The sequence below is a fragment of the Arabidopsis lyrata genome (assembly GCF_000004255.2).
Source record: "Arabidopsis lyrata subsp. lyrata unplaced genomic scaffold ARALYscaffold_7, whole genome shotgun sequence".
Classification (NCBI taxonomy): domain Eukaryota; kingdom Viridiplantae; phylum Streptophyta; class Magnoliopsida; order Brassicales; family Brassicaceae; genus Arabidopsis; species Arabidopsis lyrata.
The window spans coordinates 440,118-459,828 of NW_003302549.1; the positions used below are offsets into that span (position 1 = coordinate 440,118).

The window sequence follows — 19,711 nt, forward strand, 5'->3', positions numbered from 1 at the left end:
AATAATACCAAAAAAAAACAGGAGAAATAGAGAGTCCTTAAATACAGACAAAACATGACTTCATCTTTATATCTTCTCCAGTATCCATATTTATAAGGTTACGGTAATTGGAATTGTGTTTTATTTTCCAGGCTTCTTAGAAACTGGAAGCTTTAAGGCAGAGGTTACTGTAAAACCTCTGATGCAGTCTTCTAGAATAATAAGAACTGAAAATGCAAGAAAAAAGTAGAAATTATTTCGAATATAACTAACTACAAGCAATAAAGTACATAATCATCTTAGGTGTTTTATGTGTACTTCAACAAACCTTTCTCTTCTTCTTCTTTTTCTTCTCGATGTAAGCCATTATCTCATGTTGCCTCGTCATTGTCTCGTCCAGTGCCTAAGTTATTAAAACAGAGCAATCACAAAACAAAGTAAACAGAGCAAGAGACTAGTGAGTAGAGAAGGAGAGCTGTACCTTGTTGGTTTCAGACAACTGAAGCTCGAGCTGGTCAACACGACGAAGTGCAGCGTCTAGAATCTTCTCCCTCTCCAGTGAAAACGCAGCTTGAGCTTCCATGGACTTACACTTCTCCTCGAGATCTGTCATCTTCTTCACCATCACCATATACTCCTGCCTCGACATAACAGTCACTCCGTCCTGGTACACGGCGCTGCCTTCGCGGCTATACACATTTGCCTCGGTGAGCTTCCTTGGCATGTTCTTGGTTAGCCTCATCACTCCTACTATCCCCATTAGCAATGCCATCACGCTGCCATATAAGTACCCTTTCCTCTCCAACGGATTCACAGCCGAGTACACATCTGAATTGACAGTTTAACGGAGTAAGAAACTTATACACAAGCAAGCCCGGTTTGGTTAACGAGAATACTAACCTTTGAGCTCGGTAGAGCTGTTGTTAGCCTTGTGAATCTTTGTAGGCCAATCAGCAACATCCACATTCTTGTCGATGAACTTCTTCTCCTTCTCCGCAGCAGATTGCTTGTAAGTCTCTTCGGGTTCGCATTTCTTCTAAAGTTCAAAAAGAATTATTTTTTACTGAAGAAAATTCAAAAATAAAATATCAAAGATCATTGCTTCTTACCTTTGTTTCGCTGTTATACTCAGAGATTGTCTTTTCCTCGATCCCTGACAAGCTCCTCCGCAGGCATCTCCCTTCACCGTTCTGAACCAACTGTGTATAAATAGTTTACATATGAATCAGAAGAAGTTATATTGTAATGTTTTTGATAAAGGATTGCCTTAAGGTTGGTTCTCTAGAACTACCTTGAAGATCTCAGGGTCGTTCCATGGACCTTTGTCTGAACGCATACATCCACCTTTGTCTGCGCAGGTGCACTTACCACCCAAGAACTCAGGCAGTTCACTAAACAAACAATGAGAAGAGAGAGTTTTGGATAACATATTTGAAGATAACACAACAGTTTCAAGGTCAAGAGTTATGAAGTTCTTACTTGGCCTCAATGATTTCTAGAAGTTTGGTTTGGTATTTGTTGCCAAGAACCTGCCATTAATGAGTAATTTTTAACTAACTAATCAATCGAGAAGCGGATGAAGTAAATCAAAGAAAACTTTGGATCTTTTTAAGTGAAAAGGAAAGCTTTACGTGAATCTTCGCTGTAGTCTTTGGGTCAAGGAAAGATTTCACTGTGCTCCATAAAAGCCTAAACCCATAACCAGCATTGATGATGAACATACGGTTCAGCGTCTACAATGAAACACAAACACAGAGGTCATTGTTCTGTGTCAAAACCATTAGCAACTCAAAGAAGAAGAAAAGGCACAACCGAACCTCCGGGTAGTTATCGTTGTCGATTTTCTGAATACTCTGAAGAAGATCTTTTGCAGCTTTGTTGAAGTTATTAAGCCCCTGCAAATTTAAAAACACACACAGAGATTGAATCGTCCAAGATACCACCTTACAAAGAATCTATGAGGGGAATATTTTTGTATAGCTTATTTGAGCACATACCACGCCTTGAACATCCAAGATCGTTGTGCTCTGATCAATGTGTCTTTTCGCAGCGATGGAACAAGCCGGGAATTTGACGTTGAAAGTCTTCTCGAACTCTTTGACATGGTACTTCACATACCTATCAATTGTGGTCACTTTCATCAGCTTTGTGGCATCAACTTGGCCTAGCCTCTCAATATAGATAGGTCTTCCTTCCTTGTCAACACCATGATATCCTTGTGGATAATGCTGAACCACTTCGTCGATTTCTTTGAAATCAAAGTCCTTCAATAAAAAAGAGAAAAACATTAGAGAGACACAGAGACAAAACATAGAGTCAAGAAAAGTGAGCCTTTGATGTCACCTCCATGATCGTGTCTGCGCCATATTCTTTCCTCCAGTTAAGCATATCAGCCCACATATGCTTCGCCTTTTCGAGATCAAACTTTCTTGCCCTCAAGAACCTGAAATATTTCGATTATATAGAGCAATGAAGAAGAAAAATCAAAAGATCAAGAGGAAGGACCTAACCTAAGCATCATGTGATGATCATCGTGTTTAGAAGGAAGTAGTTCGTCTAAAATAAGAGCTTGACGGAAAGCATCAACCGCTTGCAACTCTTCCGTATCGATTTCATCAACGATTGAGACACACGCCACACGGCTATGCCTTCGACCTTTCTTGGTCATGGAGTGCTTAAACTTGTTCGTCGCATTTATTGCCTTCTTCTTCAGAGAGCAAAGTTTTGTTAATCTGTTATCATCTTCTGAGATCTCAACATCTGCATGATTCTTGCTTTTAAATAATGTCTTGATTCCAAACAAAAAGATATTCGCTATTTTCTCAGCTTACCTATCTTATTATGTCGATCCAAATGAGCAACCATTGTATCCGCCATGATTTAAAGTCCTATTGAATCACACACAAAGCAAACAAATGAAAACTCTGTTCTTGTTCCTTGTCTAACAATCAAACAATGAAAATAAAAATTAATCACAAAAGAAACATTTCATTGAACACGTTACATTCCAACCCTAAACAAATTACGAGAAACAATCCTTTAAAGCCTAATTAACATAAACCAAAACTTATCATAAATCGCACGTTTTGTGTGATTAGAGACTGAGACCCTAAAGATTCAAGATTCTTTTAGCGTGAGATTCAAAGGGTTTAGGTGAGATAGAAGAAGAGATTTATATTCTTTACCTGTGGATTTTTTTATAAAAAAAAAAAAACACTAAGGGGAGAAGAAGAAAAGAGAGATCTATATAACTCTCTCGCTCACACCCCAAATTAAGAATGGTTCCAAATTTACAACGCCAAAAATCTCAGACAACAAATCCAGAGAGAGAGAGAGAGAGAGCATTGACAAGGTTTTACCTTTTCTTGAATTCTTTCATAAAATTTAGCGTTTTCCATTTTGTCTACATATTTTTAGCTCTAATCTTATGTAGGAGAAACCATTTTTGTAAATAATAAATTGAGTAAAATTTTTTTTCTATATTTCTCTCTAAATCTGGTCTTATTGATATGCGAAATTGAGTAAATAAAACACATTTATTGTTGGTATTATTTATTTCGAGAACAAAAAAATATTGGTGTCACAATGGTTTTAAAAAAAAATCTAAAAAGTATATATATTTCCTCCTATATATGGAAAATAATAATAAGCTTATTCCTAAAATTTTATGTAGAAACATATCATCATGGATCCTTTTCTTTTTATATTACTCACCATCAATATACTTCCAAAATTAGTTTTTTGGTAAGGTTTTCGAAAAACTCCAGATACTATAATCTGGTGAACATAAATTATCATGGAGCATTTGCATTAGTAACCGATCAGTATTCTTCCAAATTGTATAATGAATATCCCAATACAATAAGTGTTATAAAACATATTACTATATTCTAGAAATCAGAATTATCAAAAATTATACAAAGAAATAAAAAAATAAAAAAAAAAAGCTAAACAAATATTTATGCCAAATTTCGAGGGCTTTAAAACAAGTTTTACCCTTCTATAACAAACACTATAATATATACGTGAATGCTATTTGCATAAACTACTGTCTTTTTAATTTTTTTTTGCTTATTTTTTGTATTTTATCTAAATTATTCAAACCTATTCATCAGTTTGATTCCTTCTCTGCCTTGCAATGAAAGACTCGATCTTGTATCGGAGTTCATCATCGGAATCAACTCTTTCAGCAGATGCATCCGTCTCTGATCTCTTCAATCTTCTACAAGAACTCTTCTCCAAAACCTTCAGATTCTCCGACTGGCTTCGTTGGTAACTCTGAATTTGCCTCTTCTCTGTCAAATTCTGTTTCTCCATCTTCACAGTTACGTCCTTATGCTCAACTACGCTCTGTTTTGTCAACCTCTCAGGTTTGCTCTGTTTCACTTTCTTCTCAGAAATGATCTGTTTCGTCTTCTTCTCTGTTACGCTTTGTTTTACTCTGCTCTCGGATATGCTCTGTTTCTCCTCGTTCTCTTTTGCTTTGTTCTCGGTTATGCTCTGTTTAGCATCGTTCTCTGCTTCACTCTGTGTTTCTCTGCTTCTCATCTCAGCTTGTGAAACTCCACCTCTCCTTGAGCTCTCCAGAACAAACTCCTCGTAAAGATCGTTGCTTTTGCACTTGGGATCAAGTTCTTGATTCAAGAGAAGACCGGATTTAGCGATCAGAGCGATGACTATCCCGTTTCCTACAACAAACGCAAGGCTACGGTTTGCGAGAATAACCGATGCGACACTAGAATCCTCAAACGTGACAACGAGCTCATAAGAGAGCTTAGCTACTGTAACCAAAACCACAACTATCTCGATCGCCCAGAAAAACAGATCCAAGATTATCTCAACTCGAGACTTTTGCGCAAGCCTCTTCTTCATCTTTCTTGATTTTGTTTTCTGAGTACTAAACGAATCCATTGAGATAACCAAAGAAGAAAACAGAGGATTTTGAGTAGTTACTTCTTCAGAGCTTGATTAGAGTACCAATTGTGTTCTTAGTTTAGATTCATGAAAGGAAGCTGATAATCTAAAGAGAGGAGAATATGTTTTTCCCTTTGTTCTCTCCTTTTCTTTCTTTCTTTTGCTTTGTTTCTTGAGAGAAATTAGCTTTGCTCTATGAGTATATATATATATATATATACAGAGTCGTTGAATGGAGCAACCTTTTTATTTAAAAGAAAAGCACTAATCTAACAAATAACAGTAAAAATGTATTGCAGCATTAACGTAACAATTTGTTACAGTCTTTAAATATTAAACGTGGTATATATTTTTCCGTAACAAAAAAATTTAGACAACCTCATTAGAATATTTTTTTCTAAATTTAAGCAATTTATTTAGGGGAAGTCCCAAAATATACACCATTTAAAAAAAAAAAAAATTTGCAATTATATTATTTTGTAAATTTCCGTGGACTAATATATTTTATGAAAATGTGGTATTGTACCAACCGAACAAGCTGTAGCATGTTAACTTTTTGTTAGTTGACATTAAAAAATTTCTTTGATATAAGATACTATTGATCATGGAAAGTATGCAGCTTCTAGAGATTTTGTAGTTAAAGTGCCCTGTCTTGTATCAAATATTATAATTACTCTGTTTCTTCTTCTTCATCTTTCTCTTTTTTTTTTTTTTTTTTGATAAAAGTATTATAATTACTCTGTCTATATACTTTTATTTATTTATAAGATTTAAGTAGTTTTCATGGTTTAAAAAATAAAATTTGCTACTGAAATTAATTTAAAAATTTGCATATTAAGTTGATCACTAAGGAAAAAACTCTAGAAGAAGATTTAAAGATTATGTTAATTCAGAAATTCCCTTTTTATCACTGGACGATCACCATTACATACAAAATCATGCTGCTTATAATAGACTCGTAAATCATAATTCATGTAAAAGGCTGATATATATGTGTTTTTTTTTTTTGATTAAAAGATACTATGTGTTCTTCCTTTACAGAAAAAATCTATTTTCGGTTTTTAAAAAACGTCTACAGGTATCCAAAGACAGTTTTTTCTTAATTAGTATCGTTTCATACAACAATTTCTTGTGTTAATATGAAGTTGTGACCTCTAATTTATGGTCGGAAAAAGGCATCATCGCACTATATTCGTGACTTTGTCCATTTGTAATTATTTACTCGACCGGTAAAAAGCAGCTGCCTTGATATCGACATGTCCATTTCATATCTCCTTTATTTTTTATAATAAATTAATATGTGAAAATCATTTGTAGCACATATGTATTGATTTATATAATACCTTTATCGTAAAAAATTTTAGGACTTGAATGATCAGTACAAAGCATGCCCCACTGTGCCGAAACAAAATACAATAGGGTCGAAAATTATGCTTATTTACTCTTTTTTTCTGGAATGCAGATAACTATTATGAAAAGAAATTTATGTTTATTAGGGTAATATGGGAAACCTTATATTATTTTTGTCTCGATGGGTTAACTTATATATCTCCTAAGAAATATTATTACTTAGTATTTATTTTTATTTTTTGTACATTTTATTGTATTTCATGTAAGGATAATGAGAAAAATATAATTCAATTACTTCTTCACTAAGAGATGGAGAAATGGCTTGTAGGTCAACAACTCTTTGTTACTTTTTTAATGTCTTGTCTCTTTCTAACCAAAAGCATAAGCATATATACAAGAGGTGGTCTCATGATTTAAATTTTAAAATTTTCATTATTGGATACACTTTGACAAAAGCCTCCTTTCTTTTCTAAAAAAGTTGAAATGAAGTTCATTATTGGTGTATCATAATATTATTCAGAACGTCCACAAGTGAAACGTGTCTTCATATCTTGATCGGATCTTTCGTATTAATGCCGCAGTAGTAAGAAACAAAAATAAAATTTGATCAATTAAGAAAAAAATGAGTTCGTCACATCACATGCGGCTTAATTATAGTCATCATGTATCTCTAACATATAGATATTTATAAATGCAAACAATTGACGGAAAAAAATGTAAAAAATTCCGACCTGCCGGAATCAAACCAGCGACCTAAAGATTTACAGCAACTACTACAGTCTTCCGCTCTACCAACTGAGCTAAGGTCGGATTGATAAAGTCCGTATATGTGAAATATATATACATTTCACTTGATAATGGGCCCTAATGGGCTTTCTAACAGATTTGTCAAGAGTTGGCGTATATGAAGGCTAGAGGTGAGATTGGTGGAGCCACCCATGATACTTACGTGAAAAGCAACCACAACAATAATGTGCGCTCCACAGCCATGAGTGGAGAAGAGGCAGTGGTTAAAAGAAGTTAAATTCAATCTGAATGCTTGATTTGTTCAGTGCTTTGAAACAAGATTAAAAAAACTTGACATTCTGACTTTTATAGATACTGTAATATTTAAGATAAGAGATAACTAAAAGTCGAACTACATGTGACTGGTTAAAAACCCGGTGAGGAATCTGAAGAATCGTTGGTGATTTGGCCATCAACATAGAACGGATCACGCGGGATTCTGTTATAATTTTTCTACTTATTTTTTGTTCACTAAATATTCATATTCTATCTTACTGGACCCGATTAATTTATACTTTTCAAAAAAACCCTCATATTCCCAGCTTTTTACACACACTCAATCTCATGATTTAAATCATTAGAAAACGTATTCGCTATTTGATACACCTATCTCCGTGACTCTATATAAACCCTCTAGTGTTCACCTTTATGTCAAACCACTTAAACCACACTAATTAACCAAAAAGCAAGTAGAAAAAATGGCTAAGTCGTCATGCACTCTCGTTGCTCTCCTCTGCCTCTATTTTCTTCTTCTTTCTTCAACTAGTCAGTGATTTATATATATACAAAATCTTTTACTATTCCTATATATATACATAGTTAGAGATTTGGTATGTTCAATAACGTTGTGAGTGCTCAATTTAAAGCAGATTTGAAGGCGGTAGAGGCCGGGGTATGTCAAAGGTATAGCGGTTCGTGGGAGGGAGTATGCATTTTCTCGAGCAACTGTAATACCCAATGCATTGAAAGGGAAAGCGCTAAATACGGAGCGTGTCACAGGGATGACAACGGTTTAGCTTGTTTCTGTTATTTCGATTGCTAGAGAAAATTATCGTTTGCGTTTTTATTCTAAGTTGCTTTTTCTTTCCAAAGCTTCCTATGCGTTGTGTCTCTCCTTCCCTTGGTATCGTTTTGTTGTTTTTATTTTATTCTATGTTTCCTTACGAATAATGCACTACTGTGATGTGTCATGTGTAACTACTGTATCGTTAAATTTCGAACTTTTGTGTTTGGTTTATGTTACATGAGTGTTACGAAACAATATGATGGTCTATCTTATCTGCGTTTGGTTTGTATATTCGTGGAGTTATATCTTATAATTGATTTGAAGCCGATGTGATTTTTGAGACTTAACTATACGTCTTGTTCTTTAGAATAAGGCGAATTTATATGCTTCAAGACAATTTGAAAAGAAACAACTCAACAAGTATAGTCAAGTGATGCAGCTTGACGGTTCGACCCTAATCAAGATTCCCATATCAATTAAAACAAAAATCCAGCTAGCGGACTACATCGTTAAAAGAGCAGTATTGGCTTGATATTGCCAACTATATGCTATGCTATGATACTGCTAACTTATTTAAACTAACCAATTAAGACTAATGGATGATCACCAAGAAGTTGGACCACAAAACAAATGCATAGTATATTTGGTTTATTGATTAATCAATAAATTTGACGTTACATGCATGATAATTAAGAAGGTAAACTCCATGTGATTAATTAAGAACTTGGTAATAAATTTGAAAAAAATCACTGGTGATACGACCAGCAACATACAACGGATCATGCGGGATTTTGTTTACGTTTGGATTTTAAGAACCCACTGGATAAGATCAAATTTATAGATTAATGAGAAATTGTAGGATGCCAATAAAAATCATGATATCCAACTATCAAAATATTCTAAGCAAATTAAAATATGTTATTTTTTGAGCAAAATATGTTCACTTTCTAAGCAAAATATGTTGAAAAAATAAGTTTTGCTACGACAATTAGCAACAAAGTAGAGGAGTTAGAGTAAGAGATAGTTATGACTTACATATATGAAGATGAGTAACCGCTTCATTACATCTTCTAGGTTTCCAGCTGTGAATTTTCTTCATTATATCTACTAACAATGTGCGATACAAATAATATAGTGGAGTTGGGTTTGGGTTTATATATCATTTTCATCGTGGATTCCAAAACAGTTAGATTCAAATTCTAATCTCATTTGCACAAGACAATTTTTTCTCCAATTCTCATAGCAACATGACAAAGTGGGGGAAACATCAAGCGTAGGACTTTGATTTCGGATGGAGAATGAAATTTATGATCTTCAGATAATGAAAACTAGAGGCTGGAGGATTTCCAGTTAAAATATTACTGAGATTCTTCAACGTATCAAAACTCTTGAAGTTTACAATCCACTGTAAATATTTTATAGATGCATATCTGACCAAGTCACTAGGTCGTCAAGCAAGTCTACTCTTCATATTCACTTTTAGAGACAAGTGTTTTGTCTCCCATCGCCTCTCCCCCCCACCAATCACCATTGCTCCTTCCGTCCATGGTCTGATTTGCTCCGGACAATCTTTGCACTAGAAGATCCATTGTCTTGCCCAAGATCAATTCAAGAAAGAAGAGACTTAACCACTATGATGACTATTTTGATAATTGTCTACCTGTTACGGTCTGATATTAAAGGACATATATGATGATATATCAACTTTTGTCTTTTTTCTTTGTTTATTTTTTTTATATACTATTATTAGCTAATGGATGCAAATAATGTCTATAACATGAGTATTGTTGATCATTTCTCTCTTTAACAGTTCTATGCGATTTCATATCAAATAATGTCTATAACATGAATATTGTTGATCATTTCTCTCTTAACAGTTCTATGCGATTTCATATATCATATTTGTTTTGTTTTCAAAACATAATTCATTGATGAAAAAAAAAATCATAATTCATCGTGACTTCTAACCAAATAATTCTCCTTCGTATTCAAACATGTATATTTTTATCAAGGACATGTTAAAAATTTGAATGGAACGAAATTATTTATTGGTTATAATCGGTTGTTGTAATATATAAACCGTAAATACCAAACCGGATTGATACACCGTATACAAGAGAGAAAAGACCCTGTGCAGAACACACGTGTGTCACGCAGATGATTGTGTTTAGGAGAGAAAACTAGTGTGCCCTGATTAAAACAGAAAATCCAATGTTTACATGAAAATGAAAAATCAACTTAAAGCCCAACTTAATAAATATGGGCTTTGTTTTTGAGAGAGGCCCGTATAGATATTAACCTCAGACTTAGGGAAACCCTAATATAAGAGCAAACCCTAGCGCTCTCTCTCTCAGCCTCCTCATCTTTTCATCCACTTCTCGCCGTTCGCTCTACCGTCACCGTCGAAGTCAACATGGTATCGTTTTCTACCCTGCTCTCCTCTTACTAATCATCTCTACGTTTCTCTTCGTTCTTGTCTGAATCGTTATTTTCGCTGTCATGGTTACAGGCGCCGAAGAAGGATAAGGTTCCGCCGCCGTCATCAAAGCCGGCGAAATCCGGAGGTGGAAAGCAGAAGAAGAAGGTTCGTTTCCTTAATTTCATGAGCGATTGATCTATCTTCCGAAAAGAATTTAGGTCTCATAGGAATGCGTAGAGATCTGGTTCATAAATGGATTTGTTTTGCCATTGATGTTGATTAGTGTTGGAGTTTTGCATTGTCCCCGTGTGCTTAATATAGTTGCTTTTTTTTGTGATGGTGACAAAAAAAAAACAGAAGTGGAGCAAGGGAAAGCAAAAGGAGAAGGTGAACAACATGGTGTTGTTTGATCAAGCTACTTATGACAAGCTTCTCACTGAAGCTCCTAAGTTCAAGCTCATCACTCCTTCCATTCTCTCTGACCGTATGAGGGTACATATATCTATCTGTCTACTTCTTGTTTCCGCAATTTTACTAAAGAAATGGTTGTTGTATCATCTGGCAGTGAATTAGTTTGAGCTTCTATTTAATCAAGTAGTGAATATAGTTGGGTGTTTGTAACATGATCTACTCTCGCTAGAAACTGTATGATGTTGTTGGTATCCTTGTTCATGCATGTGTATTATGTTGTAACTTTGGAGCTTTTCAAGAACCTTCAAACTTGATTCTTTTTTTCTCCTTGTTTGGTTTTGTCTTCTGAAACTTAACATTGTTGTTATTGTTGAAAATTCAGATTAATGGGTCGCTGGCAAGGAGGGCGATTAGGGAGCTTATGGCCAAAGGTGTGATCAGGATGGTCGCTGCTCACTCGAGCCAGCAGATCTACACTCGTGCCACTAACACCTAAGATGTTTTGGTTCTTTATCCGCCTTGGTGCTTCATTTGTTTTTCTTATTACCTCTTGCTGTTTGATTCTTGAGGAACTCGTTAGAATCTTTGTTTCGTATTCCGTTTTTTGAGATATATGGCTATTTAAAACGCATCAAGACTTCTAAAATTCAGTCCAACCTTTGCCTCTTTGATCCATCCGTTTTGTCTTGGTCAGATTTTCTTGAATTTGGTGGACCGCTTCCCGTTTGGTTATCCATCAAATAATTTCAACTGTAGTTCACTATCATTGGGATTGGAAATATCTAAAAGAAATCACCTAAAAGGCTAAAATATTATTTGCCTACTTATGTGTTTTTTTTTCAGACTAAGAATCAATATCAGCTGTAAGACGAAATATGGTAGACTTTGTATATTTTTTGAGTTATGAGTCAATAAGGCATTTATTGAGAAATCACTCAAAAAACCAAAATAAGAATGTGATAGGTCATGAAAAGAATTTCCAAAGAAGAAAAAAAAAAAAAAAACCTTCGAGAGAGAAAAAAAAGAAAGAGTAGCCGCTGTGTCTTCTCCTCTCCGGTGAAGGCGCGTCGTCGCCGGATCTGTGAGGGGAGGGTGTATAAAATTTCCCTTTTGGTCATAGGAGTGTTGCGAGCCCATCGGTGTCTTTCGTTGTTGTGGTTTTCTTCTCGCGTGATGGGATTCGGTGGTGCCTCCGTTTTCGGCGGTTTTGATCTCGTTGATGGCTAGCCATTTTAGTCAGGTTGAGTCCAACCCTTGCTCTTCTTTCCGATCCTGGTCTCCTCGTCTCAACCATTGATTCACATTGGGTTTGTTTCCTTGCTAAGATGAAGTTCTGTTTTGTTGGCGTGGATCGATAGACTTCTAAGTTTTCAGTTCCTTCTTCTCCCTGATGTGGTTCGTTGTGATTGTTAACTGTCTCGGTTCTCATCTTTCTTGCTCTTGAGATTGATGTTTTTCGAGAGGTTGGACCTTTCTCCTTGTCCTTGCTTTCCTGATGGGGTCGCCTTTTGAAGGTTTCTAGTTTGACGCTAGTGGACGCAGCAGTCGTCGATCGTCGTATTCGGAAGTGTGCTCGAGGTTCCCTTAACTCTTTTGTCTTGCTTGCCGGGTTATGAAGCTTTGGTTCTTGGTTTGGAGAGATCTCCTCTCATTTTGATAGGAGGAGGTAGATGTTATCTTCGGGTTGGCCGCGGGCATCCTTGGTAAATCTCAATCGCTTGAGCTTCTGAAGATTTGGGTTACTTGTCTTCTTGGGTCTTTTGGTTTTTTAAGGTTTAAGTCTGGTGCTTCTTTCTTAGTTTTTGGTTTCGACCTCTTGCGTTTGTGGTTTGAACTCATTTGCTTTGTTCTATTACTATGTTTAGTTTCCTTTTTTTAGGGCCTAGTTTCCGGGAAAATCTCTTTTTCTGCCGGCTTTGTCTCTGAGGACTTTCATGTCGTCTGCGGGCTTTAGTTTCCTTTTTTGGGCTTTGTATTTCACCTTGATACCATTTTAAGATCAATAATATAATTCTAGATGACAAAAAAAAAAGAATGTGATAAGTCATATGACTGAATAACATAAAGTGATATAGTAACGCCTACAGCCCATGTGACAATTTTAACTGTCCCTTAATATTTTGTTAAAATAAATACGTTTGCTTTTCTAATTTTTGTCTTCTAACTAAAGAATTTTAGTGTCTATAATTTTGCTAATTGGACATACACTTAAAAGAGTATATTTATTCAAATAATTTCCCGACATTATCCATGCGTGCTTTCGATCTCGTCTTCTCCCCCGTTAATCAAATGGGCCCAGTTTTTCAATCCATTTGCTAATCTGATCAAATTTTCCTATAATGCTTACAAAACACAATTTGCAAAACATCGCCGTTGATCACATGAAACTTCCCTTTAGAGGCATTTTGTAGTATGTGTTACGACGTGTACGGACTATATAGCACCTCGAAGTTGGGCCAATTAGATGAAAATGGGCCTGGGTCCACATGCAAGCAGACAAAAGATATCGATCGACGTGTCCCATATGAGAGTCTCGTAGCAAGAGTATGGGAGAAACCTGAGTCGTCCATTTTTGGGTTCAGTGACTGTCATTGTCAGACATCTCTATAGCCTTGTTGGTAAGATTTCACATGATCATCATATGAAAAATTACAGAATATATAAGGAAGAGATTTTGGAAGAGAGAAAAATGCAATTTGGCTCCTCGCTGATAAGCAATTTTCTTCTTCTCTTGGTTTTCCTTGGATTTCAAACGACAATAACCAAAACCAGAGAACACGATTAAGGACTCTACGTTTCGGTGAGTTCTCTCATTTATTCGATCCTCTTCTATATATCTCCGTGTTCATTTACCTTTTGGTGTTCTTTCTAGCCTCTATGCATTTTAAAGTTTTTACCTTTGGAGGTTTCACATTCTCTCCTAAAACGAGTTTGCTTTATTTTGTTCAGCTTCGAATCTTCTCGTTTTCTGTGAATGATCTGAAAAATCTAAAAAATGGATTAGGATTTAAACTTTTTATCTGTTCAAACTCATTTATGATCCCAAATTTGTTCGTTTCATGTTTATAAATTAGAATCTCTTGTTTGTTTTGGCAACTCTCTCTTTTCTATGCTTTGAAAGATTTGTTACCTGCAGAAGTCAATTCCATTGATTTCTTGAAGATACAGTATCTCTTGGTAACTTACAAGAGTTGGAGATTTTGTCTTGATACGATGAATTTCTGAGAGGCTCTTTCTTAAATCTGTGTATTTGAATCACCTGTGTAGTCAAAGTTTCCTTCTTTCCGAGAATTTCTTTATTGGACACACAAAAATTGTAGTTCATTATATTCGCATTTGTATGTTGTTTCACTTTACATGCATATCTAGTTTTACTAACGAGCTTTACAATTCTGTTCTGTCTCATTCCAGCTAAAAAAAGATGGATTCTTTTTGCAACTTTAGCTTGGGGACAAACACTTTCTTGTCCAAAGACAGTTTCAAGAATGTAGAGAACAAATTTTTGGGTGAGAAGATCAAAGGAAGCGTCTTGAACCCTTTTTCTTCAGATTTAAGTTCCAAGAAGTTCAGAAATCGAAAATTGAGGTCCGGTGTTGCTTACGCCATTGCTACTTCAAAAAATGCTAAAGAGGCTTTGGTAAGTTAAATGATAAAGGTTATCAAAACACTTAACAACTTTCTGTGGAACTTATCTTGCTTGGTTTCATGCTTTTGTTTTTCAGAAAAATCAACCTTCAATGTTCGAGAGAAGAAGAGCAGATCCGAAGAATGTGGCTGCAATCATTCTAGGAGGAGGCGATGGAGCTAAACTCTTTCCTCTTACAAAGCGAGCAGCAACACCGGCTGTGAGTGATTATCAATTATTGATTGAAATGGTTTTGAACAAGATTTTGTTGTGTTAAGGGGAAGTCTTTAGTTTTCTGATTCTTGAAACAATATTTTCAGGTCCCTGTGGGTGGATGCTATAGGATGATCGATATCCCGATGAGTAATTGCATTAACAGTTCCATAAACAAGATTTTCGTGCTGACTCAGTTTAACTCGGCTTCCCTCAATCGCCATTTGGCTCGTACTTATTTTGGGAATGGCATAAACTTTGGAGATGGTTTTGTTGAGGTATATATAACAACAATATGGTTTCTTTCAAAAACTTCTCAGTTTTTTTTTTTTTTTTTTTTTTTTCGGGATTTGATGAAATAAAACAAATGTAAAATCTTATTGAAACAGGTTCTGGCTGCTACACAAACTCCTGGTGAAGCCGGGAAAAAGTGGTTTCAAGGAACAGCAGATGCTGTGAGAAAATTTCTCTGGGTGTTTGAGGTATGAATAACTTATGATCATTTTACTTGTTTTATCAGACACTAAGTCTGTTCCTTCACGATTCTTTAAAATGGTTTGGATCTGCTGGTATTTTTTATTATAGGATGCTAAGAACAGGAACATTGAGAATATACTCATCTTGTCTGGAGATCACCTATATAGAATGAACTATATGGACTTTGTTCAGGTAATATAGTAATAAACACATTCCTCTTAGTAGTTTCAAACTAGTCTTGCTAACTAACTCTAAACACTATGCATTGGACAGTACCATGTCGATAGTAAAGCGGATATTACTCTTTCGTGCGCGCCAGTTGATGAGAGGTTAGTTTCTTTAGCACTATGATGTGCCTATTGTATGATCTTTGTTTTAAGATTTTAACTTGCCCCTTATGTGAATTTTTAGCCGTGCATCGGATTATGGACTGGTCAATATTGATCGAAGCGGGCGTGTAGTCCATTTCTCTGAGAAACCAACTGGCATCGATCTGAAATCAATGGTACAGTTTTATTTCCCAAAACTTAATACTTACGAAACTGAATGGCATCGATCTGAATATTTTTCTGTTGTTTTGACGTTTATAACTGAATGCAGCAAACCGATACTACTATGCATGGACTGTCTCATCAAGAAGCAGCAAAATCTCCATACATTGCGTCAATGGGAGTTTATTGTTTCAAAACCGAAGCTTTACTGAAGCTTCTGACATGGCGGTATCCAAGTTCCAATGACTTTGGTTCTGAAATTATTCCTGCAGCTATAAGAGATCACAATGTTCAAGTAAAAAAAAAAAAAAAAAAACTCTTCTCCTTATAAAAGAATTTCATGAGCTTTATCACTTTATCACAAACGATTTAATCAAATTGTCTTCTTTAGGGATACATCTACAGAGACTATTGGGAAGATATCGGAACTATAAAGAGTTTCTATGAAGCTAATCTTGCCCTTGTCGAGGAGGTCAGTTTGATGAATACTCAAAAATGTTTCTTACTTTCTATGATCCAATCTCTCAACTAATGTTCTTGTTTTACGCAGCATCCCAAGTTTGAGTTTTACGATCAGAATACGCCTTTCTACACTTCTCCTCGGTTTTTACCACCCACCAAAACCGAGAAATGCCGGGTAAACATCTTTCTCTTTACGTGGAAATCCTCTTTGTTTGTATTTCTCGAGTCTTGATTCACTGATTGGTATGATCCTCTTGATGATTTGGCAGATTGTAAATTCGATAATCTCACACGGATGTTTCTTGGGGGAATGCAGCATCCAACGTTCCATCATTGGTGAAAGGTCACGTCTTGACTATGGTGTTGAGCTTCAGGTGTGAATCCTTGGTCATAAAAGGACCTAGCTATATAAGGACATTGTTAGGTTCAAAAGCTGAGTCTGGTTTTTGTTTGCTTCTTGCAGGATACTCTTATGTTAGGAGCAGATAGTTACCAAACCGAATCTGAGATTGCGTCTCTGCTCGCGGAAGGAAATGTTCCAATTGGCATTGGCCGAGATACAAAGATCAGGTAACAAACCGAAATCACAATATTCTTCTCTGAGTTTGATTCTTAAACTCTGATGCTATCTTTTATACATTGAAGGAAATGCATCATTGACAAGAATGCAAAGATCGGGAAAAACGTGATGATCTTGAACAAAGATGTATGCTTTCTTCTCCATTCTTGATTCTCTTTGCGTTTTCTGTTTTTAAGATCAGTAAAGATCAAGACTTTTGAGAGATTCAACATTTTTAACATTAACGGGTTTAGTTGTTTTATCTCTCAGGATGTTAAGGAAGCTGATAGACCAGAGGAAGGATTCTACATTCGATCTGGAATCACTGTGGTCGTCGAAAAGGCCACCATTAAAGACAGTACTGTGATATGAACAAAACGATCTCAAGACCGCCGTGTAATGAGCATTACAACAACAAATTAGCCGGAAGTTTGAGGTGTTTTGGCCGGAAGTGAAAAAAAAGAGACAGTTGTGATTTTGTCATGTAAATTAGAAGAGTTTGAAGAGATAGAAGAATCATACAACTTAGAGTTTAAGCTTTACAATAAGAGTGATAAGCCGATAAGGTTACTATCCTTCTCTTTTCATATTAGGAGAAATAAATAAAGCTATCTTTCTTCTTTGGCAATTTCTCAATTAAGGGTTTAAATTCAATATTCCAAATAATTGGGGTAAAATCGAATTTTTCGGTGGTTTTGCGTAAATGTTAAGGGGTTAAATTGGTATGGAAAAAAAGGTTGGGGTCAGATAAAATCGAGTAGCTTTTATAAGTGTATTCTTTCGTAAATATATAAAAAACTAACGCGGAAACAATTAAAAAATAAAAACAAAAATAAAACGCCGATCGAACCATCTTCTCCTTCTTCATTTGGTGTTGCGTCTTTCGTCGTCAGATCTGCTCGTTTTTCGCTCCTTGTTTGGGTCACCATTACTCAGCTTTCCGTAAGTGTTTTGATCTTTTGCTTTCTCGGAAGTTTGAATCAATGATCTGAGAAAGTTTCCCTGTTTAGATCGATTCTCAAGGTTTTTGTTATGTGCTCATTGGAACCGATTAAGTTTCCAGATCTGAAGTCGAGCGGGTTTTTTTTCTGCTGCGAGTTCTTAGAATCATTTCAATCGGTAAAAAAATCCGATCATGGTTGAGATGGTTTCTGTTACTATGGGTTTGATTCTCTGGTGAGATAGATTAAGCTGATAAACAGTTCATGGCTTTTTCTTGTTTTCTTCTCCACTCTTAAGTAGTTTCGGTTGTGTTCAGAGGCGATTTCGTGGGAAAATACATCTCCGAGGATAAAATCTTCTATTATGGGGAGAGATTCTGTGTAATCTTGTATATTAGGAAAGAAACTTGGGGATATCAATTGTGTAGATAAGGTGGTGCATAGATATTAAAGCTGAGCTTCACAACGAGCATTAGGTTTCTATGTGAATTTGACCAACCAACTGTTTTGTTTATCCTCTAGGTTTTTAAATATCACATTAGATGGAAGAAAGCGGAGGCGATAGTGGTTCAGTAGCTACGCCTGTTCAACAGCGAGCACATGAGGCATGGAGGATTTACCAACACTATCTTGACAAGACTACACCTCATGCAAATTACAGGTGGATCGGAACTCTTGTCGTCGCTCTTATCTACTGTTTGAGGGTTTACTATATTCAAGGTTTCTACATCATCGCCTATGGTCTTGGGATCTACCTTCTCAATCTGCTTATCGGGTTCTTGTCCCCTCTTGTTGATCCTGAGGCTGGTGGGGTCTCGGATGGGCCTACTCTGCCTACTAGAGGTTCTGATGAGTTCAAGCCTTTTATTCGCCGTCTCCCCGAGTTCAAATTCTGGTAATGCCATGTTGAATTGTCTTAAATGCACGTCTCCCCGAGTTGATTTTTTCGAGTTTGCCAGCTGCCATGTCAAATCCTTTCATGATCTGCCATGAGTTTTAAATTCCTTCATGATCTTTTTCACTGCATTGCTGCCTTACATGGGGTCATGATTGATGATGATTTTAAATTCTGGGAATGTTCAGAATATCTCACATGAGCCAGTTTTCTTTAACTGATATGCAATTCCCTACAATGTCGATGATGAATGCATGTCTCCATTATTTGTCCATATCAGTATTTTTGATGTTTGAGGCTCTCACAACTGATCATGGTAGATCTAGAATCACTAATATGTGAGCAGTAAGCTTTGTCGTCTTAACACATATTGCATTCTGTACAGTTACAACATCAGAATCTCTGTGGTGGTAGACTATAGAAAGATGCACTTAATAAAAATAGAAGATACCATTGTGTCTTGGCTCATCAAGGTTAGCTGATAGAAGATACCATTGTGTATTGTGGTCTCAGGTACTCCATGACAAAGGCTTTCTGCATAGCCTTCCTCATGACATTCTTCTCGGTGTTTGACGTTCCTGTGTTTTGGCCAATTCTGCTGTGCTATTGGATCGTTCTCTTTGTTCTCACCATGAGACGCCAGATCGCCCACATGATCAAGTACAAGTACATCCCTTTCAGCTTCGGCAAACAGGTAAAAGCTTTTTATTGATTGCGGTTTTGAGTTGCAAGTTAATTCCTTTTTTTGTCTACTCAATGAGTAGTACTCATGCATGTTACATTTTGCAATTGAGTTTTGATAGCTACTCCAACTTAGCCACATTAATATCGGTCTCTGTTTTCTTGGTAATAATTGTTGGTTTGTGTGGCAGAAATATGGACGGAGCAGCAGCGGCTCACGTGCGGATTGATCTGACCATTAGCCACTTTTTTGTTTTTGCAAAAAAGAAAAAGAAAACTGTTAAGAATATCATTTTGGACTATTTTTACAAGGAAGAATTAATTAGAGGCAGGATAAAAAAGAAAGACAGCATGGAAATTAAATTTGTTTGAGCTCGGAGGAAAATTGTTCGTGTTAGTTGTTTAACCATGATGTAGGATTGTTGCTTTACTAATTCGATTATACAAGCCACTTCTAAACCCGTGAATATTGGACCGTGTAGTAGCCCGCTGGGCTAAACTC

The 19,711-nt window shown here is 36.0% G+C and overlaps 5 protein-coding genes and 1 long non-coding RNA gene across 8 annotated transcripts; 4 read left to right on the plus strand and 2 right to left on the minus strand.

Moving 5' to 3' along the window:
- Positions 1–29: 29 nt before the first annotated feature.
- LOC9302906 (phosphatidylinositol/phosphatidylcholine transfer protein SFH2) lies at positions 30–3,461 on the minus strand. 3 transcript variants are annotated; one of them, XM_021017078.1, is made up of 14 exons: positions 3,339–3,461; positions 2,811–2,867; positions 2,490–2,739; positions 2,323–2,422; positions 1,977–2,243; positions 1,797–1,874; positions 1,611–1,712; positions 1,459–1,508; positions 1,271–1,370; positions 1,089–1,178; positions 880–1,015; positions 461–807; positions 308–382; positions 30–206 (listed from the first exon to the last, which is right to left on the minus strand). In XM_021017078.1, exons 2-14 carry the CDS (start codon positions 2,854–2,856, stop codon positions 192–194), a joined length of 1,656 nt encoding a protein of 551 aa, XP_020872737.1. In that variant the 5' UTR covers positions 2,857–2,867; positions 3,339–3,461; the 3' UTR covers positions 30–191. The 3 variants fall into 3 exon arrangements, with proteins under 3 accessions (XP_020872737.1, XP_020872738.1, XP_002868891.1); XM_021017079.1 differs by lacking the exon at positions 3,339–3,461 and adding an exon at positions 3,165–3,299 and having other exon boundaries at positions 880–1,012; XM_002868845.2 differs by lacking the exon at positions 3,339–3,461 and adding an exon at positions 3,165–3,299.
- Positions 3,462–3,816: 355 nt separating this feature from the next.
- Positions 3,817–5,120, minus strand: LOC9304964. The gene has a single exon (XM_002868846.2). It carries the CDS (start codon positions 4,888–4,890, stop codon positions 4,084–4,086), a length of 807 nt encoding a protein of 268 aa, XP_002868892.1. The 5' UTR covers positions 4,891–5,120; the 3' UTR covers positions 3,817–4,083.
- Positions 5,121–6,505: 1,385 nt separating this feature from the next.
- Positions 6,506–8,290, plus strand: LOC9304965. The gene is made up of 2 exons (XR_002330318.1): positions 6,506–7,794; positions 7,899–8,290. It is a non-coding gene; the product is annotated as an uncharacterized LOC9304965 (long non-coding RNA).
- A 2,037-nt stretch (positions 8,291–10,327) lies between these two features.
- LOC9302907 (40S ribosomal protein S25-4) lies at positions 10,328–11,677 on the plus strand. Its single transcript, XM_021016888.1, has 4 exons — positions 10,328–10,451; positions 10,545–10,619; positions 10,812–10,946; positions 11,248–11,677. The coding sequence occupies exons 1-4, from the start codon at positions 10,449–10,451 to the stop codon at positions 11,359–11,361; spliced, it is 327 nt and encodes a 108-aa protein (XP_020872547.1). The 5' UTR covers positions 10,328–10,448; the 3' UTR covers positions 11,362–11,677.
- A 1,844-nt stretch (positions 11,678–13,521) lies between these two features.
- Positions 13,522–17,064, plus strand: LOC9302908 (glucose-1-phosphate adenylyltransferase large subunit 3, chloroplastic). Its single transcript, XM_021016885.1, has 15 exons — positions 13,522–13,665; positions 14,277–14,502; positions 14,588–14,710; positions 14,811–14,981; positions 15,093–15,185; positions 15,289–15,372; positions 15,454–15,509; positions 15,592–15,685; positions 15,781–15,966; positions 16,063–16,143; positions 16,222–16,308; positions 16,403–16,507; positions 16,597–16,703; positions 16,779–16,839; positions 16,963–17,064. The coding sequence occupies exons 2-15, from the start codon at positions 14,287–14,289 to the stop codon at positions 17,062–17,064; spliced, it is 1,566 nt and encodes a 521-aa protein (XP_020872544.1). The 5' UTR covers positions 13,522–13,665; positions 14,277–14,286.
- A 441-nt stretch (positions 17,065–17,505) lies between these two features.
- On the plus strand, positions 17,506–19,668 carry LOC9302909 (protein RER1A). The gene is made up of 4 exons (XM_021016887.1): positions 17,506–17,634; positions 18,156–18,528; positions 19,042–19,222; positions 19,401–19,668. Exons 2-4 carry the CDS (start codon positions 18,176–18,178, stop codon positions 19,437–19,439), a joined length of 573 nt encoding a protein of 190 aa, XP_020872546.1. The 5' UTR covers positions 17,506–17,634; positions 18,156–18,175; the 3' UTR covers positions 19,440–19,668.
- Positions 19,669–19,711: the final 43 nt, after the last annotated feature.

What these genes read in the sequence shown, in the direction of transcription:
- LOC9304964 (XM_002868846.2), bottom strand. Translation starts at nt 4,890, where the DNA reads ATGGATTCGTTTAGTACTCAGAAAACAAAATCAAGAAAGATGAAGAAG.
- LOC9302906 (XM_021017078.1), bottom strand. Translation starts at nt 2,856, where the DNA reads ATGGCGGATACAATGGTTGCTCATTTGGATCGACATAATAAGATAG. An exon ending in GCGCAGACACGATCATGGAG is followed by an intron (nt 2,244 to 2,322) that starts GTGACATCAAAG and finishes TTTTTATTGAAG; the next exon opens with GACTTTGATTTCAAAGAAAT. An exon ending in TCTTGGATGTTCAAGGCGTG is followed by an intron (nt 1,875 to 1,976) that starts GTATGTGCTCAA and finishes TTAAATTTGCAG; the next exon opens with GGGCTTAATAACTTCAACAA.
- LOC9302907 (XM_021016888.1), top strand. An exon ending in GTGGAAAGCAGAAGAAGAAG is followed by an intron (nt 10,620 to 10,811) that starts GTTCGTTTCCTT and finishes AAAAAAAAACAG; the next exon opens with AAGTGGAGCAAGGGAAAGCA. An exon ending in TTCTCTCTGACCGTATGAGG is followed by an intron (nt 10,947 to 11,247) that starts GTACATATATCT and finishes TTGAAAATTCAG; the next exon opens with ATTAATGGGTCGCTGGCAAG.
- LOC9302909 (XM_021016887.1), top strand. Translation starts at nt 18,176, where the DNA reads ATGGAAGAAAGCGGAGGCGATAGTGGTTCAGTAGCTACGCCTGTTCAA. An exon ending in CTCCCCGAGTTCAAATTCTG is followed by an intron (nt 18,529 to 19,041) that starts GTAATGCCATGT and finishes TTGTGGTCTCAG; the next exon opens with GTACTCCATGACAAAGGCTT. An exon ending in CTTTCAGCTTCGGCAAACAG is followed by an intron (nt 19,223 to 19,400) that starts GTAAAAGCTTTT and finishes TTTGTGTGGCAG; the next exon opens with AAATATGGACGGAGCAGCAG.
- LOC9302908 (XM_021016885.1), top strand. Translation starts at nt 14,287, where the DNA reads ATGGATTCTTTTTGCAACTTTAGCTTGGGGACAAACACTTTCTTGTCC. An exon ending in TGCGCGCCAGTTGATGAGAG is followed by an intron (nt 15,510 to 15,591) that starts GTTAGTTTCTTT and finishes GTGAATTTTTAG; the next exon opens with CCGTGCATCGGATTATGGAC. An exon ending in GGCCGAGATACAAAGATCAG is followed by an intron (nt 16,704 to 16,778) that starts GTAACAAACCGA and finishes TATACATTGAAG; the next exon opens with GAAATGCATCATTGACAAGA.